A 26981-nucleotide genomic window follows, 5' to 3' on the forward strand; every position below is an offset into this window, starting at 1 on the left:
CATCCCTGAAGGTTGGGCGGGACGCAGGAGCATAGAGATCTGGGTAAGTATAGACTTAGATCTGGGGAAGAATTGCAGCTTTTGAGCTGCAAAAATCACATCTGCTATTTGTTGCAGGTTTTACCATCCCATTGAATTTTGTGGCGAAAACGGCCAACAGAAAACCAGCGATTCCACAGCATAAATTGACATGCGGCAGATTAAAAAAAAACACACTGCAGCTCAATTTATGTATGGCTTTTCGGCGGGTTTTCTTACACAGCTCATGGATCAGATTTGTTCAAATCTCATTCACTTTGCTGCTACTGTAATACACTGTCAATTTTCTGCAACGAAATACGTTGTTGAATATCTGCAGTATTTACACTACGAGTAGACTTACCCACAGTGTAAAAATATATGGGAAAAAAAAATTGGCCATGAAGAATTGCTTCTAGGAGAAATTACTGAAGCACTGATGTACAGGTCCGTGTACATGACATACTGTGTGCAAGAGGCCTAAAGTTTACCTCCTAACTCTCTTTGAAACCTAATAATTTTGATTTGATTGAAGATAACCCTTAATCCTCGGCAAGTCATGAACCAGAGATTTTCAGGAAGCTGAGATTCAAGCTTATACAATAGTGGCTCTTTAGTTTGTTAGTCATTGGAAAGAAATGCACCTGTGACCACTTTGTTACAACCTTGTTAGTGTAGTAGACACAGTGATAGCTAAATCATCTCTCCAAAGTAAGGGTCCTGCAAACTACATTCCTGCAGAATGGATCTCATCTTCTTGGACCCTCTGACTTGAGGGGAAGGCATGTAACAAAGTGGGAAATTGTGCATAGCTGCCCCAGGGTTTCAAGTTAGGTCTTAGACTATGGAGACTTTATTTATTTTTTTACTAAAACAATGTATTATAGTGTTTAGTGCAACTTTTTAATTGTGGATACATAGAAGCTGTATCTTGCGCTGAAACCTGAATCCGTCAGATCAGGACTGACGGCTTTGGTGTCAGCGGGTCATGTATATCTCTGACACGCAGGAGCCAGCTGTTATCGATCACATCTAAGTTCATAACCTAAATGCAATCGATAACAGCTGGATTCTGCGTGTCAGAGAGAAGCAGGACCCACTTTCACTGAAGCCGTCATTCCTGCTGATCTGACGGATTCGGGTTTCAGCGCAAGATACAAAGTTGCACTAAACACTATAATACATTGTTTTACTTAAAAAAAAAAAAGCCTTCTAAGGTTTACATGCCCGTAACGCGCATGCGCAGTCCCCGCTATTATCTCCAGAACAGCAGGGACCGCGAGAACAGCAGGGACCGCGCATGAGTGTCACGGGCTGTACAGCAGAACAGCCCATACACGGCACGTCACAAGTGACGTGTCGTATACCCGGAAAATAATTGAAGATCAACACAGAGAGTCACCCGTCAAGTTCCCCATGGCAGGATCTGGAAACGGGGCCACTTTGGAAAATGCAAGTATATTACAAATGTATTTACATGACTAAATTACAAGCAGTAAGGGCAGATTCAGACGAACGTTGCGTTTTTGCGCGCGCAAACAACGCAGCGTTTTGCGCGCGCAAAAAACATTTGACAGCTGCGTGTGTCATCCGTGTATGAATCACGGCTGCGTGATTTTCGCGCAGCCGCCATCATAGAGATGAGGCTAGTCGACGCCCGTCACTGTCCAAGGTGCTGAAAGAGCTAACTGATCGGCAGTAACTCTTTCAGCACCCTCGAGAGTGAATGCCGAACACAATATACAGCAACCTGTTAAAAAAAAAGAAAAAGTTCGTACTTACCGAGAACTTCCCGGCCGTTGCCTTGGTGACGCGTCCTTGGTGACGCGTCCTTGGTGACGCGCCTCTCTTGACATCGGGCCCCACCTCCCTGGATGACGCGGCAGTCCATATGACCGCTGCAGCCTGTGCTTGGCCTGTGATTGGCTGGAGCTGTCACTTGGACTGAATTGTCATCCCGGGAGGTCAGACTGGAGGAAGAAGCCGGGAGTTATCGGTAAGTCAGAACTTCGTTTTTTTTTACAGGTTCATGTTTATTGGGATAGGTAGTCACTGTCCATGGTGCTGAAACAGTTTAACTCTTTCAGCACCCTGGACAGTGACTATCTCCTGAGGTCGCGTACCGGAATTTTTTTTGCCGGGTTCGGCCAAAATGAGTTCGGCCGAACCCGGTGAAGTTCGGTTCGATTGTCCGGGTTCGCTCATCTCAAAGACACTCCATTTGGATGTTTGGAAACAGAAAAGCACGTGGTGCTTTTCTGGTTACATTCATCCTTTTGACAGCTGGTGCGCTGTTTCAGTCGGTTCGCACGGAAGTGCTTCCGTGCGACCTGCGTGGTTTTCACGCACCCATTGACTTCAATGGGTGCGTGATGCGCGAAATACGCGGAGATATTGAACCTGTCGCGTTTTGTACGCAGCGAACAAACGCTGCGCACAAATCACGCACTGTTTGAACTGCCCCATTGACTTCTATAGGGCTGTGTGTGGCGCGCGAAAAATACGCGGCCTGCACGCACGAAAATCACGCTCGTGTGAATCCCCCCTAATACGTAGTAATTTTATCTCTGACAACCCATTTAAGTAATCTGAAGATCAGTAGTGTTGAAACTTATGTTTGTGCTTAGAATATATTATTATATGATTTTAGACTTAAAGAGGCTCTGTCACCAGATTTTGCAACCCCTATCTGCTATTGCAGCAGATCGGCGCTGCAATGTAGATTACAGTAACGTTTTTATTTTTAAAAAACGAGCATTTTTGGCCAAGTTATGACCATTTTTGTAATTATGCAAATGAGGCTTGCAAAAGTCCAAGTGGGTGTGTTTAAAAGTAAAAGTCCAAGTGGGCGTGTATTATGTGCGTACATCGGGGCGTTTTTAATACTTTCACTAGCTGGGTGCTCTGAAGAGAAGTAACATCCTCTTCTCTTCAGAACGCCCAGCTTCTGACAGTGCAGATCTGTGACGTCACTCACAGGTCCTGCATCTTGACGGCCACATCGGCACCAGAGGCTACAGTTGATTCTGCAGCAGCATCAGCGTTTGCAGGTAAGTCGATCTTACCTGCAAACGCTGATGCTGCTGCAGAATCAACTGTAGCCTCTGGTGCCGATGTGGCCGTCACGATGCAGGACCTGTGAGTGACGTCACAGATCTGCACTGCCAGAAGCTGGGCGTTCTGAAGAGAAGAGGATGTTACTTCTCTTCAGAGCACCCAGCTAGTGAAAGTATTAAAAACGCCCCGATGTACGCACATAATACACGCCCACTTGGACTTTTACTTTTAAACACACCCACTTGGACTTTTGCAAGCCTCATTTGCATAATTACAAAAATGGTCATAACTTGGCCAAAAATGCTCGTTTTTTAAAAATAAAAACGTTACTGTAATCTACATTGCAGCGCCTATCTGCTGCAATAGCAGATAGGGGTTGCAAAATCTGGTGACAGAGCCTCTTTAAAATGTACGTGGCAAGTAGGTCTGCCATATACTTCCTTAGATAAAGCCTACCAATTCCCTGTTGCATGTAGACAACAGGTTCCTGGTCCTTGTAAACGATATTCATTATACAAATCCTTGCTCTATAGGACCTATTGAAATCAATAGACAGGGTATCCGATGGATCTATATGCTGAAGCACCAATATTCAAGAGGAATGGGTGAGAGTGATAAAGTATATGACAGGCAGAATAAATGTGAAACACAGAAGTACACTTTAAAGATTCAATTAGCAGAAGTGACAACTTACAAAAGAATGTAAAACATATTTTTCTGTTCTAAAGCTTTGAGAATGAACAGCAAAACGGATTTGCATTATGAAATATCTGCCTCCTGGAAACATCTGGTTGTAGACATTAGAGAATTCCAGACTCAAGAATTCTGATATGACCCATTGTCTCAAACAAAGGCTGGTGAAACTAGAAAATCTATTTATTATGTTTCCATTTCACTAGTTGAGTGAATGAGTCACCAACAGACAGAAATGTCTTATACAGGCTAAAAGCTCAGAACAGTTTCATGTGAATCAGTATAAATATGTGACTAAAGTATAAAGCTGCCCTATTGTTCTAAAGAACAACTCAAAAAAATTACAATCTATAATTATTCCTATTTTGGTGTGTAGCACCGTATAATGTTGATAGCAGTCATACCTGAATAATGATGGACAAGGTGCTGAAGGGTTTCAAATTGGGCTCTCGTTGTTATGTAATAGCCGCCATTGTCAAGTTTCCGGATCTTATAGTGTTTGACATGATCTCCTTTCATGTCATCCCAGTCACGAATAGACAATGAATAGGCACCTGAAATATTTTTTTAAAAGAAGGTTTCATTACAATATTGGCTCGTAGTAAAAAATATACTCTGTACAATGTTATTTTTTTTACAATACACATAAAAAGTTATATTCTGACCATTGTCTTTGTATCTCCCATTACTTTGAGGTTTGTTTGTACATCTAGTTCTTTGTGTGTACCAATCACAGGCTGCTGAAAAGGTCCAGTGTTACTAAGCTGAATTGTACATTAGAAGTTAAGTAACTCTGTAAATACTTTGCTTACTGGATAATAAATGTGTTTTCGACTAATGTATTCTAAATTTAAATATATTTCCTAGTCTACCAATGTTTTTTTGTTTTTCTTCAGCATCAATATAACATCAAAATGGATCCACTATCTTTTCAATTTGTTGGCATTATATAGGGAAAATGGACAAAAAAATGGGAAAAATGCTATTTTCCTTGGTTCTTACACTTCATACTCTAATGTAGTTAGTATAATTAACCCCTTCAAGACACAGCCTGTTTTGGCCTTCAGGACACAGCCAATTTTTTCAAATCTGACATGTTTCACTTTATGTGGTAATAATGTCGGAATGCTTTTACCTATCCAAGCGATTCTGAGATTGTTTTCTCGTGACACATTGAACTTTATGTTACTGGCAAAATTTGCTCGATACATTAAGTATTTAATTGTGAAAAACACCAAAATTTAGTGAAAAATTGCAAAAATTAGCATTTTTCTAAATTTATATGTATCTGCTTGTAAGACAGATGGTAATACCACACAAAATTGTTGCTAATTAACATCCCCCATATGTCTACTTTAGATTGGCATTGTTTTTTGAACATCCTTTTATTTTTCTATGACATCACAAGGCTTAGAACTTTAGCAGCAATTTCTCACATTTTCAAGAAAATTTCAAAAGGCTATTTTTACAGGGGCCAGTTCAGTTGTGAAGTGGATTTTAGGGCCTTATATATTAGAAACCCTCGATAAGTCACCCCATTTTAAAAACTTCACCCCTCAAAGTATTCAAAACAGCATTTAGAAAGTTTCTTAACCCTTTAGATGTTTCACAGGAATTAAGGCAACATAGATGTGAAATTTTCAAATTTCTTTTTTTTTTTGCAGAAATTAATTTTTCATCTATTTTTTTTGTAACACAGAAAGTTTTACCAGAGAAACGCAACTCAATATCTATTGCCCAGATTCTGCAGTTTTTATAAATACCCCACATGTGGCACTAGTGCACTTATTGACTGCAGCACCAGCCTCAGAAGCAAAGGAGCACCTGGAGGATTTTGGGGCCTCCTTTTTTATTACAAAATATTTTAGGCTCCATGTCGGGTCTGAAAGGCTCTTGCGGCGCCAAAACAGTGGAAATCCCCCAAAAGTGACCCCATTTCGGAAACTATACCCCTTGAGGAAATTATCTAGGGGTATAGTGAACATTTTGACCCCGCAGGTTTTTTGGAGAAATTATTGGAAGTAGGCCGTGAAAATGAAAATCTACATTCTTTCAAAGAAAATGTAGGTTTAGCTAATTTTTTCTAATTTCCACAAGGGCTAAAAGGAGAAAATGCACCACTACATTTGTAAAGCAATTTCTCCCGAGTAAAACAGTATCCCACATGTGGTAATAAACGGTTGTTTGGACACACGGCAGGGCTTAGAAGGGAAAGAGCGACATTTGGTTTTTGCAGCTCAAATTTAGCAGGAATGGTTTGCGGAGACCACGTCGCATTTGCAAAGCCCCTAAGGGACCAAAACAGTGAAAACACCAAAAAAGTGACTCCATTTAGGAAACTACACCCCTTGAAGAATCCATCTAGGAGTGTAGTGAGCATTTTGAACCCACAGGGGTTTCATAGATTTTATTAGAATTGGGCAGTGAAGATAAAAAAAATACTTTTTTTCCAATAAGACGTAGCTTTAGCTCAAAATTTTTCATTTTCTCAACAAATAAAGGAATAAAAAAAAAAACAACATTTGTAAAGCAACTTCTCTGGAGTACGGCAATACCCCATTTGTGGTCATAAACTGCTGTTTGGGCACACGGCAAGGATCTGAAGAGAAGGAGCGCCATTTGGCTTTTGGAGCACAGATTTTGCTGGATTGGTTTCTTGACACCATGTCACTATTGCAAAGCTCCTAAGGTGGCAGTACAGTGGAAACTCCCAAAAAGTGATTCCATTCACAAAACTACACCCCTTGAGGAATTCATCTAGGGGTGTAGTGAGCATTTTGACCCCACAGGTGTTTCATAGATTTTATTAGAATTGGGCAGTGAAAGTTAAAAAAAATCCTTTTTCTTCAATAAGACTTAGTTTTAGCTGAAAATGTTTCATTTTCTCAACAAATAAATGAAAAAAAGCACCACAACACTTGTAAAGCAACTTCTCCTGTGTACGGCAATACCACATATGTGGTCATAAACTGCTGTTTGGGCACACAGTAGGGCTCAGAAGGGAAGGAGCGCCATTTGGCTTTTGGAGTACAGATTTTGCTGGATTGGTTTCTGGGCGCTATGTCGCATTTGCAAAGTCCCTGTGGGACCAAAACAGTGGATCCCCCCCAGAAGTGACCCCATTTTGGAAACTACATCCCTCAAGGTATTCACTTAGGGGTGTAGTGAGCATATTAACACCACAGGTGATTGGCAGAAATTGGTGTGCACTCGATGTTGCAGAGTGAAAATGGGATTTTTTTTCTATAGATATGCCAATATGTGGCGCCCAGCTTGTGCCACTGGAGACACACACCCCAAAAATTGTTAAAAGGGTTCTCCCGGGTATGGCAATGCCATATATGTGGAAGTAAACTGCTGTTTGGGCACACTGTAGGGTTCAGAAGGGAGGTAGCGCCATTTGGCTTTTGGAGTGTGGATTTTGCTTGTAGTAGTCTTGTATTGAGTCTTACTGGTGTTTCCGTTTATAATGTGGGGGTACATGTAAGCCGGGCGGAGTATATAAGGGGCATAGTCAGGTGGTATAATAATGGGGTAAACAAAACAATAAAATAATCCACAGATGTGTGTTATGCTGTGACACAATCCTTTCTGCACAGGCCGGTGTCGCACTGATAAACTGTGTCCTTTCTTATCCCCCTTTTGGTCCACACTCCTCACCTTTGCAGTTTGAGGAATTTTGCTGAAAAGTGTTGTCCTGGTATAATACGGGCACCCTCGCTTTCAGCAGATATGTTTGGGCCCTCCCCTTCCTGGTTCCATAATTTTAGGGGCCTTGATAATTCGCCACTTGAAACAGAAGAAATGTTTCCCTCGGGCCGGCACAACTGCATATTTTTATTTCCTGGCTTATTGGAGCCTTAACTAATTTTATTTTTTCATAGACGTAGTGGTATGAGGGCTGTTTTTTTTGCGGGACGAGCTGTAGCTTTTATTGGTACCATTTTGGGGTACATGCAACTTTTTGATCACGTTATCCTTTTTTTTTTGGGAGGCAAGGTGACCAAAAAACAGCAATTCTGACATTATTTTTTAAATTCTTTTTATACAGCGTTCACCATGCGTTATAAATTACACGTTACCTTTTTTCTGTGGGTCAGTCCGATTCCGGTGATACCTAATTTATAGAACTTTTTTATGTTTTACAACTTTTTGCACAATAAAATAACCTTTGTAAAGAGAAAGGATTTTTTCTGTCGCCATGTTGTGAGAGCCATAACGGTTTTAATTTTTTAGTTGACGGAGCTGTATGAGGGCTTATTTTTAGCGAGACGAGTTATAGTTTTTATAGGTACCATTTTTGGGTACATGCGACTTTTTGATCACTTTTTATTTGAATTTTTGGAAGACAAAGTGACCAAAAAATAGCAATTATGTCAGTATTTTTTAGTTTTTTTTTTACGGCGTTCACTGTGCGGAATAAATAACATAATATTTTTATAGTTCAGGTCGTTACGGTCGCAGCGATACCAAATATGTATGGCTTTATTATTTTTTTCAATAATAAATGACTTGATAAATGAAAAAGGGCGATTGTGTTTTGTGTTATTATTTGAAACTTTTATTGTATTTTTACAACTTTTATTTTTACTTTTTTTACACTTTTTTTTTACACTTTTCTTTAGTCCCACTAGGGAACTTGAAGGTCCAACTGTTTGTTTGATGTTCTAATACATTGCACTACCCATGTAGTGCAATGTATTAGAACTGTCAGTTGTTCACTGACAGCAAGCCGATCAGGCTCCGCCTCCGGGCGGGGCCTAATCGGCTAACGTAATGGCAGATAGGAAGCCTTTGTTAGGCTTCCATTTGCCATAGCAATCGCCCCCCCGCAACAATCGGCCCCCGCAATCGCGTAGCGGGGTGCCGATGTTGCTATAAGAACTTAAATGCGGCGGTCACTATTGACTGCCGCAATTAAGTGGTTAATCGGTTCGGATCACCGCTGTGATCCGACCCGATGTTTTCCCCCAGTACTAAGGCTGCTAGTAGCAGCCTGTACTGGGAGATGCCGGGCTGCGGGGAGCGTCTGTGTGCTCTGTTAGGAGCACACGTGGATTAACGGGCTGCAGGCACAACGACCAGCTTTGCAACCCGTTAATCTACGTGGGGTGGTCGTGAAGGGGTTAATAAGCTATGGCACATAAAATAATCCTCTAATTCTGCTAAGTATATTGATAACAAATATGTACACATTACCTGATGCAGCCATTACTGCCCAAAACAAAGATCCCCATTAAGGTTCACATCAGCGCTCAGTTTCCGTTTTTGGGTGGAAACAATAGCTCAGTCGACTGCGCTATTGATTCCGTAAAACAAACGGAAACCTTACGGAACGGAGACAAACGGAAACCATTAGCAACGGAAGTATTTCTATTGAAATCAATGGTAATGCAAACTGATTTGGTTTCTGCCGTTCCGTTGATGGGTTCCTCCGACAGAAAGGTCTGACGGAACCCATTAACGGAAACCAAACGCTGATGCGAACAGGCCCTAAGCCTGTTTCTGTGCATGACATTAAAGCAGCAGCGTGCAAAATGTTTTTGGTTAAATGGAGTCTGACATGAGAGTTTAGGCTAACAAATGGTTGACACTGCTGGTTAGCGATAGGTTAAGTGTAGGAACATACCAGTGTTGAAGATCTTAGGACTAGCATCAGGCTAAAAACATCACTTTAATTCCGTCGTGTGTCATATGAAATTTAGCTTTGCTAAGCTCCAACCACTTGCTCCAACCACTTCCCTCCCCTCTGCAGTTGACTGACGGCTCTGCTTATCTTCATCGTCATTGTTTTTACTTGGATGAATTGACATCTTCATTGATACCATATTAATTTTTGATCATTTTTAAATGTTTTTTTGGGAAGCGGGATAAACAAAAACAGCAACTCTGGCATTGTTGTTTTTTGTTTTTCCACGATGCACCGTGTGGGTTAAATAAAGTGATAATTGTATAGTTTGGGTCGCTAGAGATGTGGCGATACCAATAATACCATGCCAATGAGGCTATAATACACTGTATTGCAGGGTATGCCTGCCATGCAATGCTGACTGGCTTCATTAGGCCACCAGCTGCCATGACAACCTATCGGCACCCCACGATCGTCTTGCGGGGGGGGGGGCAATGGGTTTAGATGGAGCCCTCTCAATCTGTCTATCCGGTTAGTTGCCACGGGCGCTATTGACCACAGAATCTAAGGGGTTAACATTTTGGGATTGGAGTTATCGCCAATCCTAGCTGTTACAATGGGATGTTGGTTATTAGTTACAGCCAACATCCGCCGGTGAAGGTGCAGGCACAACTCCTGTACTTGCACCACCGCTGTGACGTAATAGTACATCAGTTTAAGAGAGCGACCTGCTCACCATGATGTACAATTGCGTTATGGGGCAAGGAGGTGTTAAAGAGTAAAATATTCCTTTAAAGTTAGAAACCATTAAGTTTTGGAGCAGGTCCAAATGATTTACAAAGAAGAGCCTGCATATGGTACCTGAAATTTCAAAAGGGAAGAGAGTCAGATTTAAATAGGTTATATAAATTATGTTTGGTGGGGGCTCTCGTGAGCAGCCGAAGGAGATGGACGCACATTGAAACGGCTCAACACCACCCAGGGAACATCAGCAGCAATTAGTGACCTTTATCAAGCGAAATTCCCTTCCTTCCGTTCCCCATAACCTCCTGCATCTCCAGGGATCAGAATGGTGAAGAAAGCACCACAGCAGAAGCGAGACTCCCGACTCGTGACTCCACCTGGCCAAGACGAGCTGGAAGCTGCGCAACCCGCCATGTCTCCAGCTGTAAGCGACAGACTCTTCAACTCCCCTGAAGAAATCGAGGAGCTGAGTAGCGGTGAACCCTCTCAACCCTCTAACCAGGCCACAAACACGGTGACCACGAGGGATGCCGCTCTCCTTCAAAAGTTTAAATTGCTCCTCCAACAGGAGTTGGACGCAACCGCCTCGCGCCTCACCGCGGATCTAACACGGGAAATCAGGGACCTTGACAACCACACGAGCGAACTAGAGCATAAGATGGATAATGCTGTAGAGGACCTGACTTCACACGATGACGAAATTGACCATCTTAGGTCAGAACTAGACGCTGCCCTTCCACACAACCTCCATATTAGAGGAATCCCCGAATCTGTTGAGGAGATGAGCTCCTTCGTAACGACATTGTTTCAAGAACTGGCACATGCCATCCCTACTGACAGTATAGAAATGGACAGAGTCCACAGCTTGTTGAGCCCCAAGCGCTCTGACGGTAAACCAAGAGACTTTTACCAAGAGATAATTTACAAATCCTACAGTCCTATAATATCAAATAGAGATGCGGATATCCTTTCAAGCTACATTTTTCGAATGATGGCAAGGCTCATACCATTTCGATGACTTCAGGTCCACATTATGCTCCATCAGCTTGCTACAGCCTGCATCCCAGCACAGTCCGCCGTCCCAACAACCGCAAAGTAACAAGATCACCTTGCAACCAGAGTGGACCAAAGTGGCTAGACGGGGAATCCAAGCGCCACAGAAAGGCTGCCCCCACTACAAGCCAGGCTCCGGACTGAGGATCTGGACTGATAAGTATCTTTAGCCTCTTTTTCCAATACGACACGAGCCGTAGGTTCCTCAATTGCTCGAAAGACTCTAGCACCATGTCTATTTACCACCTCGCAACCCGTACTGTTGATTTCTATATCGCACTTACCCCAACTTTTTTTGCATACATGATGTTACTACTGTTTATCCGGTTGCATACTCTGTCTCCCTCTTCCACATTATTTTTTCCCATTTTGGAAAATCACAATCCCCTCCTTTAGACCCTATTCCTCGCATAAGAATACAACACCTTTAAATCTTCTAGTGCATCCCTTTCCCTGATTCCCACCTTAACGACTTTGAGTACTACGCAATACGAAATGTCAATTTTCCCCCGTTGCACCATATAGTAGTTTATTGCTGTTCACCATGATGCTCTTCCCTGTGCCCCCCACAATAGTATACATTAACACTATGCAGTCCTATTATGCCGATACATTAGCTAGATGATAATGATCCTGCTGTTCCTCCCCATATACTTACACCTGTACACACTTGTGTTCTCCTATAGGTGTATAAAAAAAATAATAAAAAAAAAAAAATATATATATATATGGTCTTTATTATTGTACTTTATTATATTTTTATAATATACTTTGTTTAATAATGTATTTGCGCAGCTGCTATTGGTTAATATTCTGCAATGTCCTTCCCCCTCCTTCTATCTCCTCCTTTCCCTATTCTCATGCTTATCTCCACCACCACCCCTCCCCTCCCCCAGTCCCATCTTAACATTTGATCTCGCACACCAGATTATATCACTTCAGCACCTATGTGCCCAGGTGCTAGTGACCCCCCAACTGTACTCCATATGGAACTGTCTTTGACATCCTTGATTGCACCGCTGCAGTCACCTGCTTCTTCATTCTACTCTGCTTTTCCTACCCTTTCTCTTACCTTCTCCCCCAGACCTGATTTTATTCCTCAACCCAGAGGGCCACCTACCTTTAGCATTCTCTTCTACACTCATTGAAAATCGCTGTCCCACAACTTAAAATAATCTTGCACAATGTACAAGGTTTCAACTCCCCTAATAAGCACGCTAAAGCCTTTTGCTTCTACAAATCCCATAAAGCGGACATTTTCTCTCTACAGGAGACCAGATTCTCTAACTCTTCCAGTCCTAAATTTCTCAGTCCCCACATTCCGGTTTTCTATAAAGCCTGTGCACCTGATAAACATCGGGGGTTGGTCGTGGCGTTCAAGAAAAGCCTTCCATTCATCTGCAGCAAGGAAATTGCAGATCCTACTGGCAGATATATCATACTGTGCGGCACTCCTTTTGATGTAGAAGTGACTATAGTCTCGTATTATGCTCCAAATGTATATCTAAATTGTTTCTTCTCACACTTATTTAAAGTAATTGCCACCCACAAACACGGTCTTCTCCTAATTATGGGGGACTCCAACCTTGTACTAGACCCAGCAATGGGTCTCCATCTCAATCAACACTCCAGTCTCCCCTCTAAAAACCATTCTTGGATTTGTTACACTTTCATAACTTGATTGATATTTGGAGGGAATCCAATCCTGCAGTTAAAGATTACACCTTCTACTCAAACCCCCACCTTTCCTTCATTTTTTCAGCAACTAATCCACGCTCCCTATGGTCTCCTCTACTGCCATACTTAGTGTCCCCTGGTCTGACCACAGTCCTCTCTCGGTCTCGTTGTCTACGTGGTTCCCTATGGAGCTTCCTATACCTGGCGCCTAATTGACACCCTACTCACAGTCAAAGGTACACTTCCAAAAATCAAAACGGCGGTGGAGGATTACTTCCAACTGAAGTCAGTTTCACCTCCTGTCTCCCTATGGGAGGCGCACAAGGCCACCATGAGAGGTAAACTTATCTCTATAGCTTCCTTTATGAAGAGTGAACGCACTCAAAAGATAACTGAACTGACCTTGGCTTGATAATGCTGAAAAAGTCTTCCCCCTCCGCAGCCGCTAAAGCCAGGGTACAGGACATTAAATTAGAACTTAACTTTTTACTGACAAACAAGACAGAAAAAAAGGCTACACTAGTCCAAACAAAAATACTACTCCCAAAGTAACAAACCTGGTTCTCTCCTGACTAAACAACTTAAATCCCCATCACAACATTTCTCCCCTATTAAACTTCACACGCCTTCTGGCATCATTACGGCAGACTCCAGGAAAATAATATCTTTATTCAATTACTCACTCTCAACCTAGTCACTTTAACAATACAAACGTGAACCATCTGTTTGAAGGCCTATCTTTCACAAACCTCTATATCCTGGAAGATGACATATCCCCACTTGAGGTCAGAATAGAAATTAAGAAACTGAAATCCTCCAAATCGCCTAACCCTGACGGTTTCACCCCTCTATATTATAAGAAATTCTCAGATATCCTCAGTCCCCATTTAGCCAAACTCTTTAATTCATTAACACAGAGATACCCCCTCAACCCCTCTTACCTTCAGGCCAAGATTGTCATGATCCCGAAACAAAATAAGGATCCCCTGCTGGTCACTAATTATCACCCCATCTCACTCCTGAATATTGATACAAATCTACTAGCAAACATACTTGAATCCCGCATGAGCCGCTTTCTGAGCAAGTTAATTCATAGAGACCAAACAGGCATTGTTCCTGGCAGACAGACAGGCGACAACATTCACAGTAGTGCACTTAGCACGTGTTGCTCAGTCCAGGAATCTTGGTAATATGTTCCTCTCTTTGGACATTCAAAAAGCATTCAACTCTGTCTCCTGGGATTATATGACCTACATACTGAACAAATGGGACTTCAGACCTAACTTTCTTTCCTGGGTGTCGGCCCTTTACACCTCCCCATCGGCCTCAACTTGTTATGCGGGTTACGAGTTAAAATTCTTCTCTGTCAAATGTGGCACTCGTCAGGGATGCGCTGTCTCCCCCATCCCTTTTGTTCTCCGTATAGAACCCCTAGCCATTGCTTATTTGATCCGTCAACAAACTCTTCCTATTGGCAGACGACAACCTCTCACTACCCTTCCTAATCTATTTAAGACCTTCGACGAATTTGCTACCATCTCTGGCTTGACCATTAACCAGGCCAAATACTTCACTCTTAACATTTCACTTCCAAATGACACTGTCTCCCTATTATGCTCACACTTCCCCTTCCTCTAGTCCACCTCTCATATAACATACCTTGGCGTTAAAATTACCCCTACATATGCATCACTCTTTGCCGCCAATTATCCCCCCTAATTAGATCCTTATTAGCACTTCTGGAACATTGACGCACTCTACCACTTTCCTGGTTCGCCGGATAAATACAATAAAGATGACTCTCCTCTCCAGGATTTTATATTTTTAAATTTTCAACGTAAACTGAACTCGTTAATTTGGCTGGACAAGAGACCTCAGTGTCCCTCGCTTCACACTTTATGGCTTAAAATGCGACAGTGGTTTAGGTGCACCAAACTTATTCAAATACTATCAGGCTGCCACCATTGCCCAATTAACCCCATTACACAACACTAAAGACCCACCAATGTGGCTTTTCCTAGAACTACCCCATTTCCACCACATACCAGCTGCCTCGTTCCTCGTATCCAACCGCGCCTCCGACCCCCATCACCCACCCACTAATGAAACATTCTCTTGCGATATGCGAATCTGTGAAATTCTCCATCGGCCTAGACGCCCCACACCTAACCTTAATGAATCTATGGCATAATCATTTGTTTTCTCCTGGGGTCTCGCATCTGTCCGCCTTCAACTGGTGGAGAGAGAAAGGCTTCCAGCAAGTCCATAATTTACTCTCGCTCTCGGGTTTATACACCTTCGAGACCCTACCCTAGATAACAAACATGTTATTCCTCACTCTGAAAAATTTTGATACCTACAACTATCACATTGGGTCTCCTTCCTAATCCAGCGTGACTCCCCATTTACCAAATTCACGCAATTTGATCAAATTTCCATGAAATCTCCCAAATATTCAGTCCTGGTCTCACGCCTATACAAAAAAAAAGCCCATTTACCCCTTCCCGCATTTTCACGTACATGCACATATGGGAATGCAGCCCGTTCGCGCATTCCCACGTGCATGTACGTGATGGAGATCGTGTGGGCACAGCTTCTGTGCCCGCATGATCACCGCGGGAGCCCGGCTATGACTGACAGCCAGGCTCCAGCTGCAACTGCCGAGATTGAAGAAACCTTCAATCTTAGCCGTTTAACCCATTAAATGCCGCAGTCAATAGCGACCGCAGCATTTAAATCTATTGACAGAGGGAGGGAGCTCCCTCTGTCACCGATAGGCGGCCCGCAAATGCGAACTCCGGCCGCCAATGGGTTGCCATGGCAGCCCGGTGTCTAACAAAGACCCCCAGTTCTTGTATGCCTATTAGGCCGTGCCAGAGGCATGGCCTAATAGATTGGCTGTCAGTTTTACACTGACAGGCAATAATGCTTTAATATACTAAGTATACCAAAGCATTATATCTGCGATCAGAAGATCACATGGTGAAGTCCCCTACTGGGACTTTAAAAAAAATAATTAAAAACAGTCAAATAAAGTTTTTGAAAATATAAAAAAAACGTGAACAGTAAAAATAAAATAAAAGTGGTTTTATTTAATAAAAGTGTAAAAACAAACATGAAAAGTACACATATATGGTATTGTAACAACACAAAGAATAAAGTTAACACATTAATTCAACTGTATTGTGAACGCCGTACAAAAAAACCCACTAAAAACAACAGCAAAATAGTAATGATGAAAACTACAACTTGTCCTGCAAAAAACAAGCGATGTCAACAGAAAAATAATACAGTTATGGCTCTTGGAATGCGGTTATGCAAAAATTTATTATTTTTGTTTAAAATGTTTCTTATTGTGCAAACATAGTATAACATAAAAAAACAATACATATGTGGTATCATCGTAATCGTACCGACCCGTAGAATAAAGGTAACATGGTATTTATGCCGCAGTGAACGTCGTAAATTTAAAACGTGAAAAACAATGCAGGAATAGCGGGTTTTTTTCAATTCCCTTCCCCCAAAAAAGTTAATCAATATAATATATGCACCAAAAAATGGTGCCATTGAAAAACACAACTCGTCCTGCAAAAAACAAGCCCTCAGACGCCGATGTCGACGGAAAAATAAAAGAGTTATAACTCTAGGAATGTGAAGATGAGAAAAATAGGCCTGGTCGTTAATGGGTTAAACAACCCTGTTTAGACATTCATAACTTGTTAACTGGGAAAGGGACCTCAACCAGAAATGTGAGACAGCTGACTGGACCTCTTCCTGGGATGTTCTATTATCGTTCGACCAACATCACGACCATGGAATCGGCCTACAAGGTCCTCTCTCATTGGTACCTAGACCCCAGTCGAACATGCTTTCCCGGGGTACCCTGCCTTTTGCTTCAGGGGTTGCCCTGAGAAAGGTGACATGCTACACACCTGGTGGACTTGTCCCAAGGTTGTTCGCTTTTGGCAGAGATTTGTAGAAGGGAATAAGGGGATGGGAGGAAACATCCAGCTCACCAGCTCCACGTTCCTGTGTCCAAGTCTCGCCCGGATCTCCGTGACGGCACACGGCAGACAATACGAGGGGTGTGGAAGAGAGAGCAGGCAAGGTTAAAAATTCTAACCCAAAAGCGAACAAGAAAAAAGAGAAGTAGGATCCAGCGATTTATATATAAATGGGGAAACTCGGTTTCCACTTTATTGATCACGAACAATAAAAGGTGAACACAGGAGAAATGACAAGGTGGTTGAATTGGCAATGAAAGGAAGCCTAAGCGTTTCGAGCACGGTCTGTGCTCTTATTCATGGCTGATTCATGTGAATCTTGTCATTTCTCCTGTGTTCACCTTTTATTGTTCGTGATCAATAAAGTGGAAACCGAGTTTCCCCATTTATATATACATCGCTGGATCCTACTTCTCTTTTTTCTTGTTTGCTTTTGGGTTAGAATTTTTAACCTTGCCCGCTCTCTCTTCCACGCCCCAGTAAGTCGGGACCCCTGGACAGCACTATTACATTTTCGACCGCCGGACTTTACCGTATTATAATTTTAACTTTTCACATTCATCCTCTTGGCGGCAAACCAAACCATAGCACAGGCATGGAAATTCCCTACTCTACCATTCTCCTCTGTCAAATCGAGGATAGATAATTGTATGGTCAATGAATATCTCCCTAGTGTCCTGAAAGATATGACCATCCGTTTTGAAAAAATCTAGCTTCCTTGGATTTCCTATGCCCACCCCTCGTTGGCCTTGTCTTCCATGATCCACCTCTAAATTGGGAGCTCCCCATGATTGTTTCTGGTGGCTGGCTCTCCGGGTTGGATTTTTTTCCCTTCCTTTTTTCATTTATCTTTTCCCCTTACCTCTCGGTTAAAGACTACCCTCCCTTATAGCCTCCAATTCTTTACCACCCTACCCCTTTGACTTTCTGTCATACTTCAACCCATATTTTGCAATGTATATGATACGCAAGTCCGATTCACGGGCCTGAATGGGGTATCCAAAATCTCCTGAGACTTATATTTGTAGATGCTGACAATGGCTGCAACAAATGGAAGCTATAACTAAAACAGGTTCAAGCTGTTATTTTAGTTCTTATGCAAACTCACCTTTGGTGGTTTCACTTTCACGTATTAAGTAGGTACCCCTTGGATTTCCAAAGGATAACAATTGTCTTTCTGCATCTTTTCTACCCAGTTTGCCAAAGTACCATCTAGAAAAGTAGAAATTGTGAAATGTGAATGATTACTGTATTAGTTTAAAACAGACAACATTTTATTCAGTATCTTATATGATTGAGTTTATAGGGCTCTTTTCACACTAACATCACAACTTCTGTTCATAATGGAGACTTGTACCTATAATGGATTTGTTTTCAAAGGGATCCCAACGAAGCCTAACAGGTCCAATTGACTTGTAATGTGGTCCGTCAAGTTTCTGGTATTTTTGAGAGTAAGAATAGCGCTGCAGATTATGCTATTCTTGCTGTCAGAAAATAATTGAACCCGTGAAATTGCGAAACAGTAATGTGAATAGAGCCTTAACCGCCTTTTGCTGAGCTCTGTTCACACCTGTGCTATGAATTACGTTTTTCTGTTCCGTCGTAGGAGCAGAAAAACGGAATTCAATAATGTGATGGATCCATCACATGACAGGCGCCAATGGCACCTGATGGACTTCTAATTGGTGCTATTGGGTTTCACCAATGGCGCCTGAAGGACCCATTTGACCTTTAATGAGTGATGTCATATGTCCCCCATTATCAACAAAATCGGAGAAGGAGGGTTCTAACAGTGCCTCCAACACACGTGAACACAGCCTAAGTCCTAGTTCTATATGTTGAAATAGTAAAGTTGTTTCTACAAAAAAAATAAAGACAATTTAATAATAAATATATAATATAATACATATATACATACTCTTCGGCTTGAATGGAATCCACTGGCGCCACATAGTTACTTGGGATATAACCAGTCCCACCAGTTGTCAAAGAGCGAGCCTCCCACCAATCCCCTTCACTGCAGAAAGAAATATAAAATGTACAATAAATAAAAGTACATAAAAGCAGCAGAGTAGGTATAAGAGGTGCGGAGGGAGAAGCCCTGGTGTCTGAGTGGACCCAAAGGCCTATCTCCCATATAAGAAGACAACATTTTTTTTAAATAACACATGGTAGATAAGGCGCCACGATACAGATTTTGCATTGGGACCCAGGAACTTTAAGTTACACCTCTGCACAAAAGATGTATATAAAATATTAAGTACTGTACTAGTAAACAACCATATGCAAAAGCATTTGTAATATTTTTTTTAAGAATATCGTTAATAAGAATCTGGTATATACTCTGTACCAAACAATCGCCTAGGAAAATTGAAGTCATGGACAACATGATAAATCGTAGTAGCAGCAAATATCATTTAAAAAGTGCGCAATGCTCACATGGTTTTAATGGTTGAAAGTAAAGTTGTTTCTGCAACAATTTTGTGGGTCCAAGTATTTGCCTTATAAATAAAGACCACAAGTTACCAGAGTATTAAGTGTTGTTGTAGAAGATATTAGAATTTTTGTCAGGACAAAGCTAAAAAGCCACCCATGCAGCCCTATTTGATTCCTAATACTTTAGTAACCTATGGTGGCACTCATCTCTTGGATTTATATACTTTGTGGTGCTATGCGGAAGTTCAGGAACCTATTGCAATAGGATCCACAGTCATACAATATAGATAAAAACAAGGGTCTTTGATGCTGGGAGAGTATGTTGTGTTGTTAACTGGCATAGCAAGCAGGGTAGCCCGCTCTATGAATTTACAAGGTGTCACAAATAGGCTTCTACCTGGCTATACACATTGCGCCTCATGACTTACACACTATCCCTCCATGTTTCACACACCTGCACCCCATTATTCTTTTATTTAGGCACTTTACTCATTACTGCCCCCTATATTTCACTCATATTATTATCACTTGCACATACACTATTCATTTATTATTTTTTAATACACATCCCATGCACCACACGCCACTCCCCTCAAGACTCGTGGGAGTGGCTATTATTATTTAATGCACCTGTTCACTCTCCTTCATCAGCGTTTCTGACCCGCCTGTGTCCTTTTGTAAGTATGGTCTTTTTTTGTGGTTTTTAGTCATACAATATGCAAAGACAGCTATGCGCTTCAAAAGGTTGTGTAGGTATGCTACCACCACTAAGGGGCTTATATCCGCAATCTACACAATACTGCTGTCCCTGGATGACTCCCCTCCGCCTGGGCATAGATACATGTTGAAATGGGAGACCCTGCTGAATAAAACTATCCCACTCTCATTGTGGCAGATTATCTGGTCACAAGCAGCTAAAACTTCCATCTGCACTGCATATAAAGAAAATCAATACAAAATTCTGATGTTTTCGTACCATACCCCTGCCTTTCTGCATAGCTTCAATCCGGGTATTCCTTCGGAGTGTTGGCGATGTAGTGATCAGAGAGGAGACCTGTTCCATATTTTTTTGGGTTGCTCACTGGTCCAACAGTATTGGTTGGAGGTGAGGAATTTGGCGATGGCGGTATTACAGCAGGATATTCCTCTAGACCCTCTTCATTATCTCCTGAATGTCCCCCCTAGGTCACTGGTGAAGCCACTAGCCCGACTTTTTCGACACTTTCTCACCGCTGCTAAGATGTTGATAGCTTGGAAATGGAGACAGACCGCCCCTCCCTCTCACATCGAATTAATGACTAGAATTAGGGAAATTCGCACTATGGAGTATATGACGGCCTCTATTGATAACACGCTAGACAGGTTTAAAGTAGTGTGGGATCCGTGGGATAAGTATTGGCTTCCGATATCTCAGGACTAGGCCGTAGCTTGATCTCTGATTATCCCCTCCCCCCCTTTTTTGTTTTTCCCTGGTGTCTTGTTTTGTCTGTTTGAATTTACTGCTATGTCAAATGGATTGTATGGCTTACCCATGCGTCCTAATGTTATGTGTATATTTAGAAAATTTTCAATAAAAATACAGTTGAAACCAAAGACAGCTATGCGAAGATGAGTTTTTATTTAAATCATCAAGGTTCCATAGAGCATCAAGCAATGTTTCAGATGTTAAATCCTTTATCAGGCTTAATCCATATGGATTCCCTTCATAAAACTCCCCACATGGATTAAGCCTGATGAAGGACTATACATCTGAAACGTTGCTTGTTGCTCTATGGAACTCATCTTAAAAGCATAACTCTGGAGTGCAGTTTCCTCTCTTGGCATATTGTTATTGAAAAAACTTTTTGGACTTTTAATTGCGAAAAAAAATATTCAGTATAATAATTTGCAATGAAAGGGGATGTGCATTTGTGCAACCAATTTTATATTGCTCAAACGACTCTAAAATAAAAAAGGAAGCAACTTATATATACAGTTAGGTCCAGAATTATTTGGACAGTGACACAATCTTCATGATTTGGGCTGCATGCCACCACATTGGATTTCAAATGAAACAACGGAAATGCAATTGAAGTGTAGACTTTCAGGTTTAATTCAAGGGGTTGAACAAAAATATCCTGTGAAACGTTTAGGAATTGCAACCATTTTTCTACACAGCCTCCTCGTTTCAGGGGCTCAAAAGTAATTGGACAAATTAACATTACCATAAATAAAATGGTTTTTTGAATACTTTGTAGAGAATTCTTTGCATGCAATGACTGCCTGAAGTCTAGAACCCATGGACATCACCAAATGCTGGGTTTCCTCCTTTGTGATGCTTTGCCAGGTCATTACTGCGGCTGTCTTCAGTTGTTGCTTGTTTGTGGGTCTTTCTGCCTTAAGTTTTGTCGTAAGCAAGTGAAATGCAGCTCGATCGGGTTGAGATCTGGTGATTGACTTGGTCATTGCAGAATATTCCACTTCTTAGCCTTAAAAAACTCCAGAGTTGCTTTCGCAGTATGTTTTGGGTCATTGTCCATCTGTACTGTGAAGCGACGTCCAATCAACCTTGCTGGATTTGGTTGAATCTGATCAGAAAGTATATCCCTGGACACTTCAGAATTCATCCGGCTGCTTCTGTCTTCAGTCACATCATCAATAAACATTAGTGACCCAGAGCCTTTGGCACCCACGCATGCCCATGCCATCGCACTGCCTCCGCCGTGTTTTACAGAGGATGTGGTGTGCTTTGGATCATGAGCCGTTCCAAGCCTTCTCCATACTTTCTTCCTCCCATCATTCTGGTACAGGTTGATCTTAGTTTCATCTTCATCTGTCCAAAGAATGCTGTTCCAGAACTGGGCGGCTTCATTAGATGTTGTTTGGCAAATTCTAATCTGGCCTATCTATTTTTGAGGCTGATTAATGGTTTGCACCTTGTGGTGAACCCTCTGTATTTGATCTCATGAAGTCTTCTCTTTGTTGTAGACTTAGATACTGATACACCTACTTCCAGGAGAGTGTTCTTCACTTGGGTAGATGTTGTGAAGGGTAGATGTTGTCTTCTGTGGACGTCCAGGCTTTTTGGAGTTCACAAGATCACCAGTGCGCTCTTTTTTTCTAGAATGTATCAAACTGTTGATTTGGCCACTCATTTGTGCTATCTCTTTGATGGATTTCTTCATTTGTTTAAGCATAACGATGGTCTGTTTCACTTGCATTGCGAGCTCCTTTGACCTCATGATGTGGGTTCACAGCAACAGCTACCAAATGCAAATGCCACACCAGGAATCAAATCCAGACCTTTTACCTGCTTAATTGATGATGGATTAACGAGGGAATAGCCCATGCAGCCCATTAAATAGCTTTTGAGATAATTGTCCAATTACCTTTGGTTTCTTGAAAAAGAGGCAGCCACATATTAAAAAGCTGTAATTCCTAAACCCTTCCTCAAATTAGGATGTGAATACCCTCAAATTAAATCTGAGAGTCTGCACTTTAAACCCATGTTAAATATATAACTGTATATTCAATATGTTTTGGTACACAGCTAAAATGCTAAAACTTGTGTCACTGTCCAAATAATTCTGGACCTAACTGTAGCTCCTACGCAGAGCAATGAGACTAATAAACAAATAAACCCTGTGTGTAGTCTGAGCCTGCCGTCATTTGCTACTCTTTTATATTTGTTCCTTCTTCTTGCTAACCGACTACCAGTAGTGTAGTTTCTGCTTAACTACACAAATATTTAATATTTTTGAGACTTCTTATGTGCATCAAGAAGACATACGTAAAATAAAGATTTTAAGGCTCTCTAATCAGTTTTTCAATGCATAAATCGGTACTTTCTTTAAGGAAGTCAGATTACTTAGCATTGTATTCCATGATGACAGCTTGTCATCCTAAATCATGAAATAATGAAGGCAGCTGCATGGATCACAGATCATCAAATGAATGAGTATTATTTTTTTTCAATGCGAGCTTTCAGCTGTAAAGTGGTCTGTGCTGAAATTATGTATCCATAAAGGGAGCTGTGTTATTCAAGGCTATTTTGTACAATGACACAAATATTAGACATATTCAGGATCTACTTGGAAAACAATTCTCTTACACAGTAGATAGTGGATAAAGAACAAAATTCCACAAACTCTTAATAGTTGTTACAATGTGTAAATTGTAGTCTAACCACTGAAGACACTAGTCAACCCTCTAGTGACACTTTTTAAATGTTGTCATCAATTTTATCAAGTTGAGAAATAAGTAAACCTATATAAATAAGTATTCTAAAAAATATTTACCCGCCGAGGACTTTAGTTTTTTTGTTTTCACACTGACCTAGAAATTCTTGTTGTTTAACATAATGCACAACAGTTCCCTTTCTTCAAGTTAGTGGATGGAGGCAACAGTGCCCAGCATTTACAGCCTTGTTTGGATAGGTCTGTAGAAGTTTTGCATCTGTGGACAATGCATTTTTTCCAAACTAAGCTGTGTCAAGTTTCATGGGGCTGTGAGTAAGCCAGGAGTGCAATCTACCCATTCAATTGAAAAAGAGAAGGCTGTAATACTGTGATTCCCGCTACAAGTGTGTCAGCGTTTGACAGTTTTGAGCAGTAAAGGGCATGAAGGGAAAGCAGCACTAACACAAGCACTACAAGCCCCTTCCAAACAGCTGATTAGCAGGGGTTTCCGAGAGTCTGACCCCCACCAACAGGGCCGACATCAGCACCCGGCAAACCCGGGCAAGTGCCAGGGCCCACTACACTTGGGGGGCCCACTCAGCCGCCGGATGCTGACGCTGTCGTCATGGCTCCTCTGGGTTTGGAATCCATGTTGCTGACGCTCCTGCGGGGATTCCGCTCCTAGAGGAAGCGCGTCTAGGAGCGGAATCCCCCCTCCCTGGTAGTGCAACCATTCCCTGTAGGTAGCGCATTTGGGGTTCCCACTAGGAGTGGAATCCCCAACCCATCGCCGATGCTTTGGCCGGGGATTCCGCTCCTAGAGGGAGTCCCTGACGTCACTGTCCATATATGGACAGTGATGTCAGGGGCTTCTCCTGGTGCAGAATCTCCAGCCAGAGCGCTGCTGGCGCTCTGGCCGGAGATTTCACCCCAGGAGGAGCCCCTGACGTTACTGTCCATATATGGACAGGGACACCTCCAGGAGCGGAATCACCGGCCAGAGCGTTGGCACTATAAATTATAAGCATTAAAAATAATATATTTTATGAATAGAAATATGTAATAGAGATTTTGTTGTTGTAGACAAGGGGTGGGGAACGTCCCACCCACGGGCCGTACAAGGCCTGCAAGATAATTTGGTCCAGCCCGACCTCACTCGGAACTCACTGCCGCCGCGTAATTCGCTACTTGGCTCAAGTATGGCAGTGGCGGCGGTCTGAGTGAGGCCAGTGTGTTCCAGCTCGAGAGTGGACCAGCCCGGTCACCTGACCTGAGTCAGTGACGTGAGGTCAGGTGACCGGACTGGTCCACTCCTGGGCCGACACAGTCCAGTTACCTGACTTCACATCAGTGACGTGAGGTCAGGTGACTGGACCCCTCCCGTCACAGCATGCCCCGACCTCACTCTGACCGCCGCTGCCGCCGTGCCCTTAGCTCCGTGAGCCTTACTTAGTCACATTTAGGAGCAGGAGGAGGGCGGCGGTCTGAGCAAAGTATGGTGGCGGTCTGAGTGAAGCCATTGCGTGCCGGCCTGGGTGTGGACCAGTCCAGTCACCTGACGTGTGGTCAGGTGACTGAACTGGTCCACTCCCGAGCTGGAACATACTGACCTCCTCACTCAGTCCGCCGCATACTCAGTACTTGGCTCCATCTGCCATCCTCCTGCTCCTGAGCTAAAATTTAGAAACTTAGCTGAGGCCTAAATGTAGAAATTTAGCTGTATTGTAGACATAGGATAGGTTCTTCCATCAGGGACATTTATGACATATCCACAGAATATGTCATAAATGTCAGATAGATGCGGGTCCCACCTCTGGGACCCACACCTATCTCTTGAATGGGGCCCTCTAAACCACGTTCTACCTCTCTGTGTTGTGGCTGATTTCCGACCATGGAGAGTAAAACCGCGTAGCTCGCTGAGCTACGCGGTTTCCGTAAGTCCCATAGAACTGAATAGTAGTTACGAAAACAGCGTAGCTCGCATGTATCCGCAACTGTCATTCACTGCTATGGGAGTTACGGAAACTGCGTAGCTCAGCGAGCCACGCTATTTTCTTCTTCATGGTCGGAAATCAGCCGGAACACAGAGAGGTAGAACGGGGTTTAGGGGGCCCCGTTCTAGAGATAGGTGCGGGTCCCAGAGATGGGGCCTGCATCTATCTGGCAATTATGACGTATCCTGTGGATATGTCATAAATGCCTCTGATGGGAAAACCCCTTTAAGTACGTAAGTCAGAACAACTTTCTGCTGCGAGCAGTTCTTTTCAAAACTAACCAAAGGGTCGACTGCGCTACAGACTGGCCAGCGCAACATCATCAATACCGGCTAACATCACGCGCCTCACCAAAGAGAAGCAGTTCCAGACATCACATTAGGGGTGAGTTAATTCAATGTTTGACCAAATATAGCAGGGTAATTTTTAAGTAAATAATTTTGTATGGTCCGCGAATGATTTTATAAATAACCAAATAGCCTGTGGCAGAAAAACGGTTCCCCACCCCTGTTGTAGACAGATGATTTCACATTTAGTGCATAAAGATCAATAGCCTATTGGATAGATTTCAAAGATGACTGCAAGTGGTAAAAGCAATTTTAAAAATATAATAACATGAAGGTAGTATCACCTGGGGATGACAGATATTTCACTGATAGTTGGGGGGTACCCAGCTAGGAACCACTCTATGAGCCAGAGCGCAGGCCTGGTAACTAAGAGGGGCCTTTTGCTCTGGCGGACCCAGCCCGTACATGTGCTACATAGTCGGCAAATCATTTGTATGGGCAGACGCAGTTTCTATAGTCGGCACCACAGAAATAAGCTGAACGCTAGGCCAACTTCTAGTTTAAAAGGTGTTATCTTCACGAGACAACTCCTTTTTAGTTCTTATTTGTTTAACTGTTAATGCTTTACATGTTTATCAGTATTAAAAGGAATCCTGTCATGGATGTAACAGATGCCTCTGGAGGTGGCTGTACGAATACGTGTGTCATTATTATTATTATTATTATTATTATATATATCTCCTCTTAAATTAATAGCACTCAAAAAGTGCATTATCCAGTGGCTGTTGAAAATACATACAATACAGTTGTTAATCGATTATGTCATTATATTATTATTATAGATGGTAAAATATAAAAATATTTTGCAATAAAAGATCGAAAGCTCTAATGGGCAGGGCCCTCTTTTCTTTTGTCTCGGTGTTTGCCGATGTTCACTTGTTCTTATTATCTGTAATTTGATATATATGTTTCTTCCCCTAAGGCCTCATTTACACGAACGTGATATACGTCCGTGCGACGCGCGTGCTTTTCACGCGGGTCGCACGGACCTATACAAGTCTATGGGGGCATGCAGACGGTCCGTGAGTTTTGCTCAGCGTGAGTGAACTCACGACATGTTCTATAATTCTGTGTTTTTCGCGCATCACGCACCCATTGAAGTCAATGGGTGCGTGAAAACCACGAAGGTCGCACGGAAGCACTTCCGTGCGAACTGCGTGATTCGCGCAAGA

General features: G+C 42.4%; 1 protein-coding gene across 4 annotated transcripts in view; it reads right to left on the reverse strand.

Moving 5' to 3' along the window:
* The window catches only part of FYN (FYN proto-oncogene, Src family tyrosine kinase), a 197414-nt gene that overhangs the window by 45444 nt on the left and 124989 nt on the right, over positions 1-26981 (reverse strand). For all 4 annotated transcript variants that reach the window (XM_075862287.1, XM_075862286.1, XM_075862284.1 and 1 more), the window contains 3 exons: positions 18794-18892; positions 17984-18087; positions 4173-4322 (listed from right to left, as the gene is read on the reverse strand). In XM_075862287.1, the coding sequence (XP_075718402.1) occupies positions 4173-4322; positions 17984-18087; positions 18794-18892 (353 nt within the window). The remainder of the gene's footprint in view (positions 1-4172; positions 4323-17983; positions 18088-18793; positions 18893-26981) is intronic.

Source organism: Rhinoderma darwinii, chromosome 4 (assembly GCF_050947455.1).
Source record: "Rhinoderma darwinii isolate aRhiDar2 chromosome 4, aRhiDar2.hap1, whole genome shotgun sequence".
Lineage (NCBI taxonomy): Eukaryota > Metazoa > Chordata > Amphibia > Anura > Rhinodermatidae > Rhinoderma > Rhinoderma darwinii.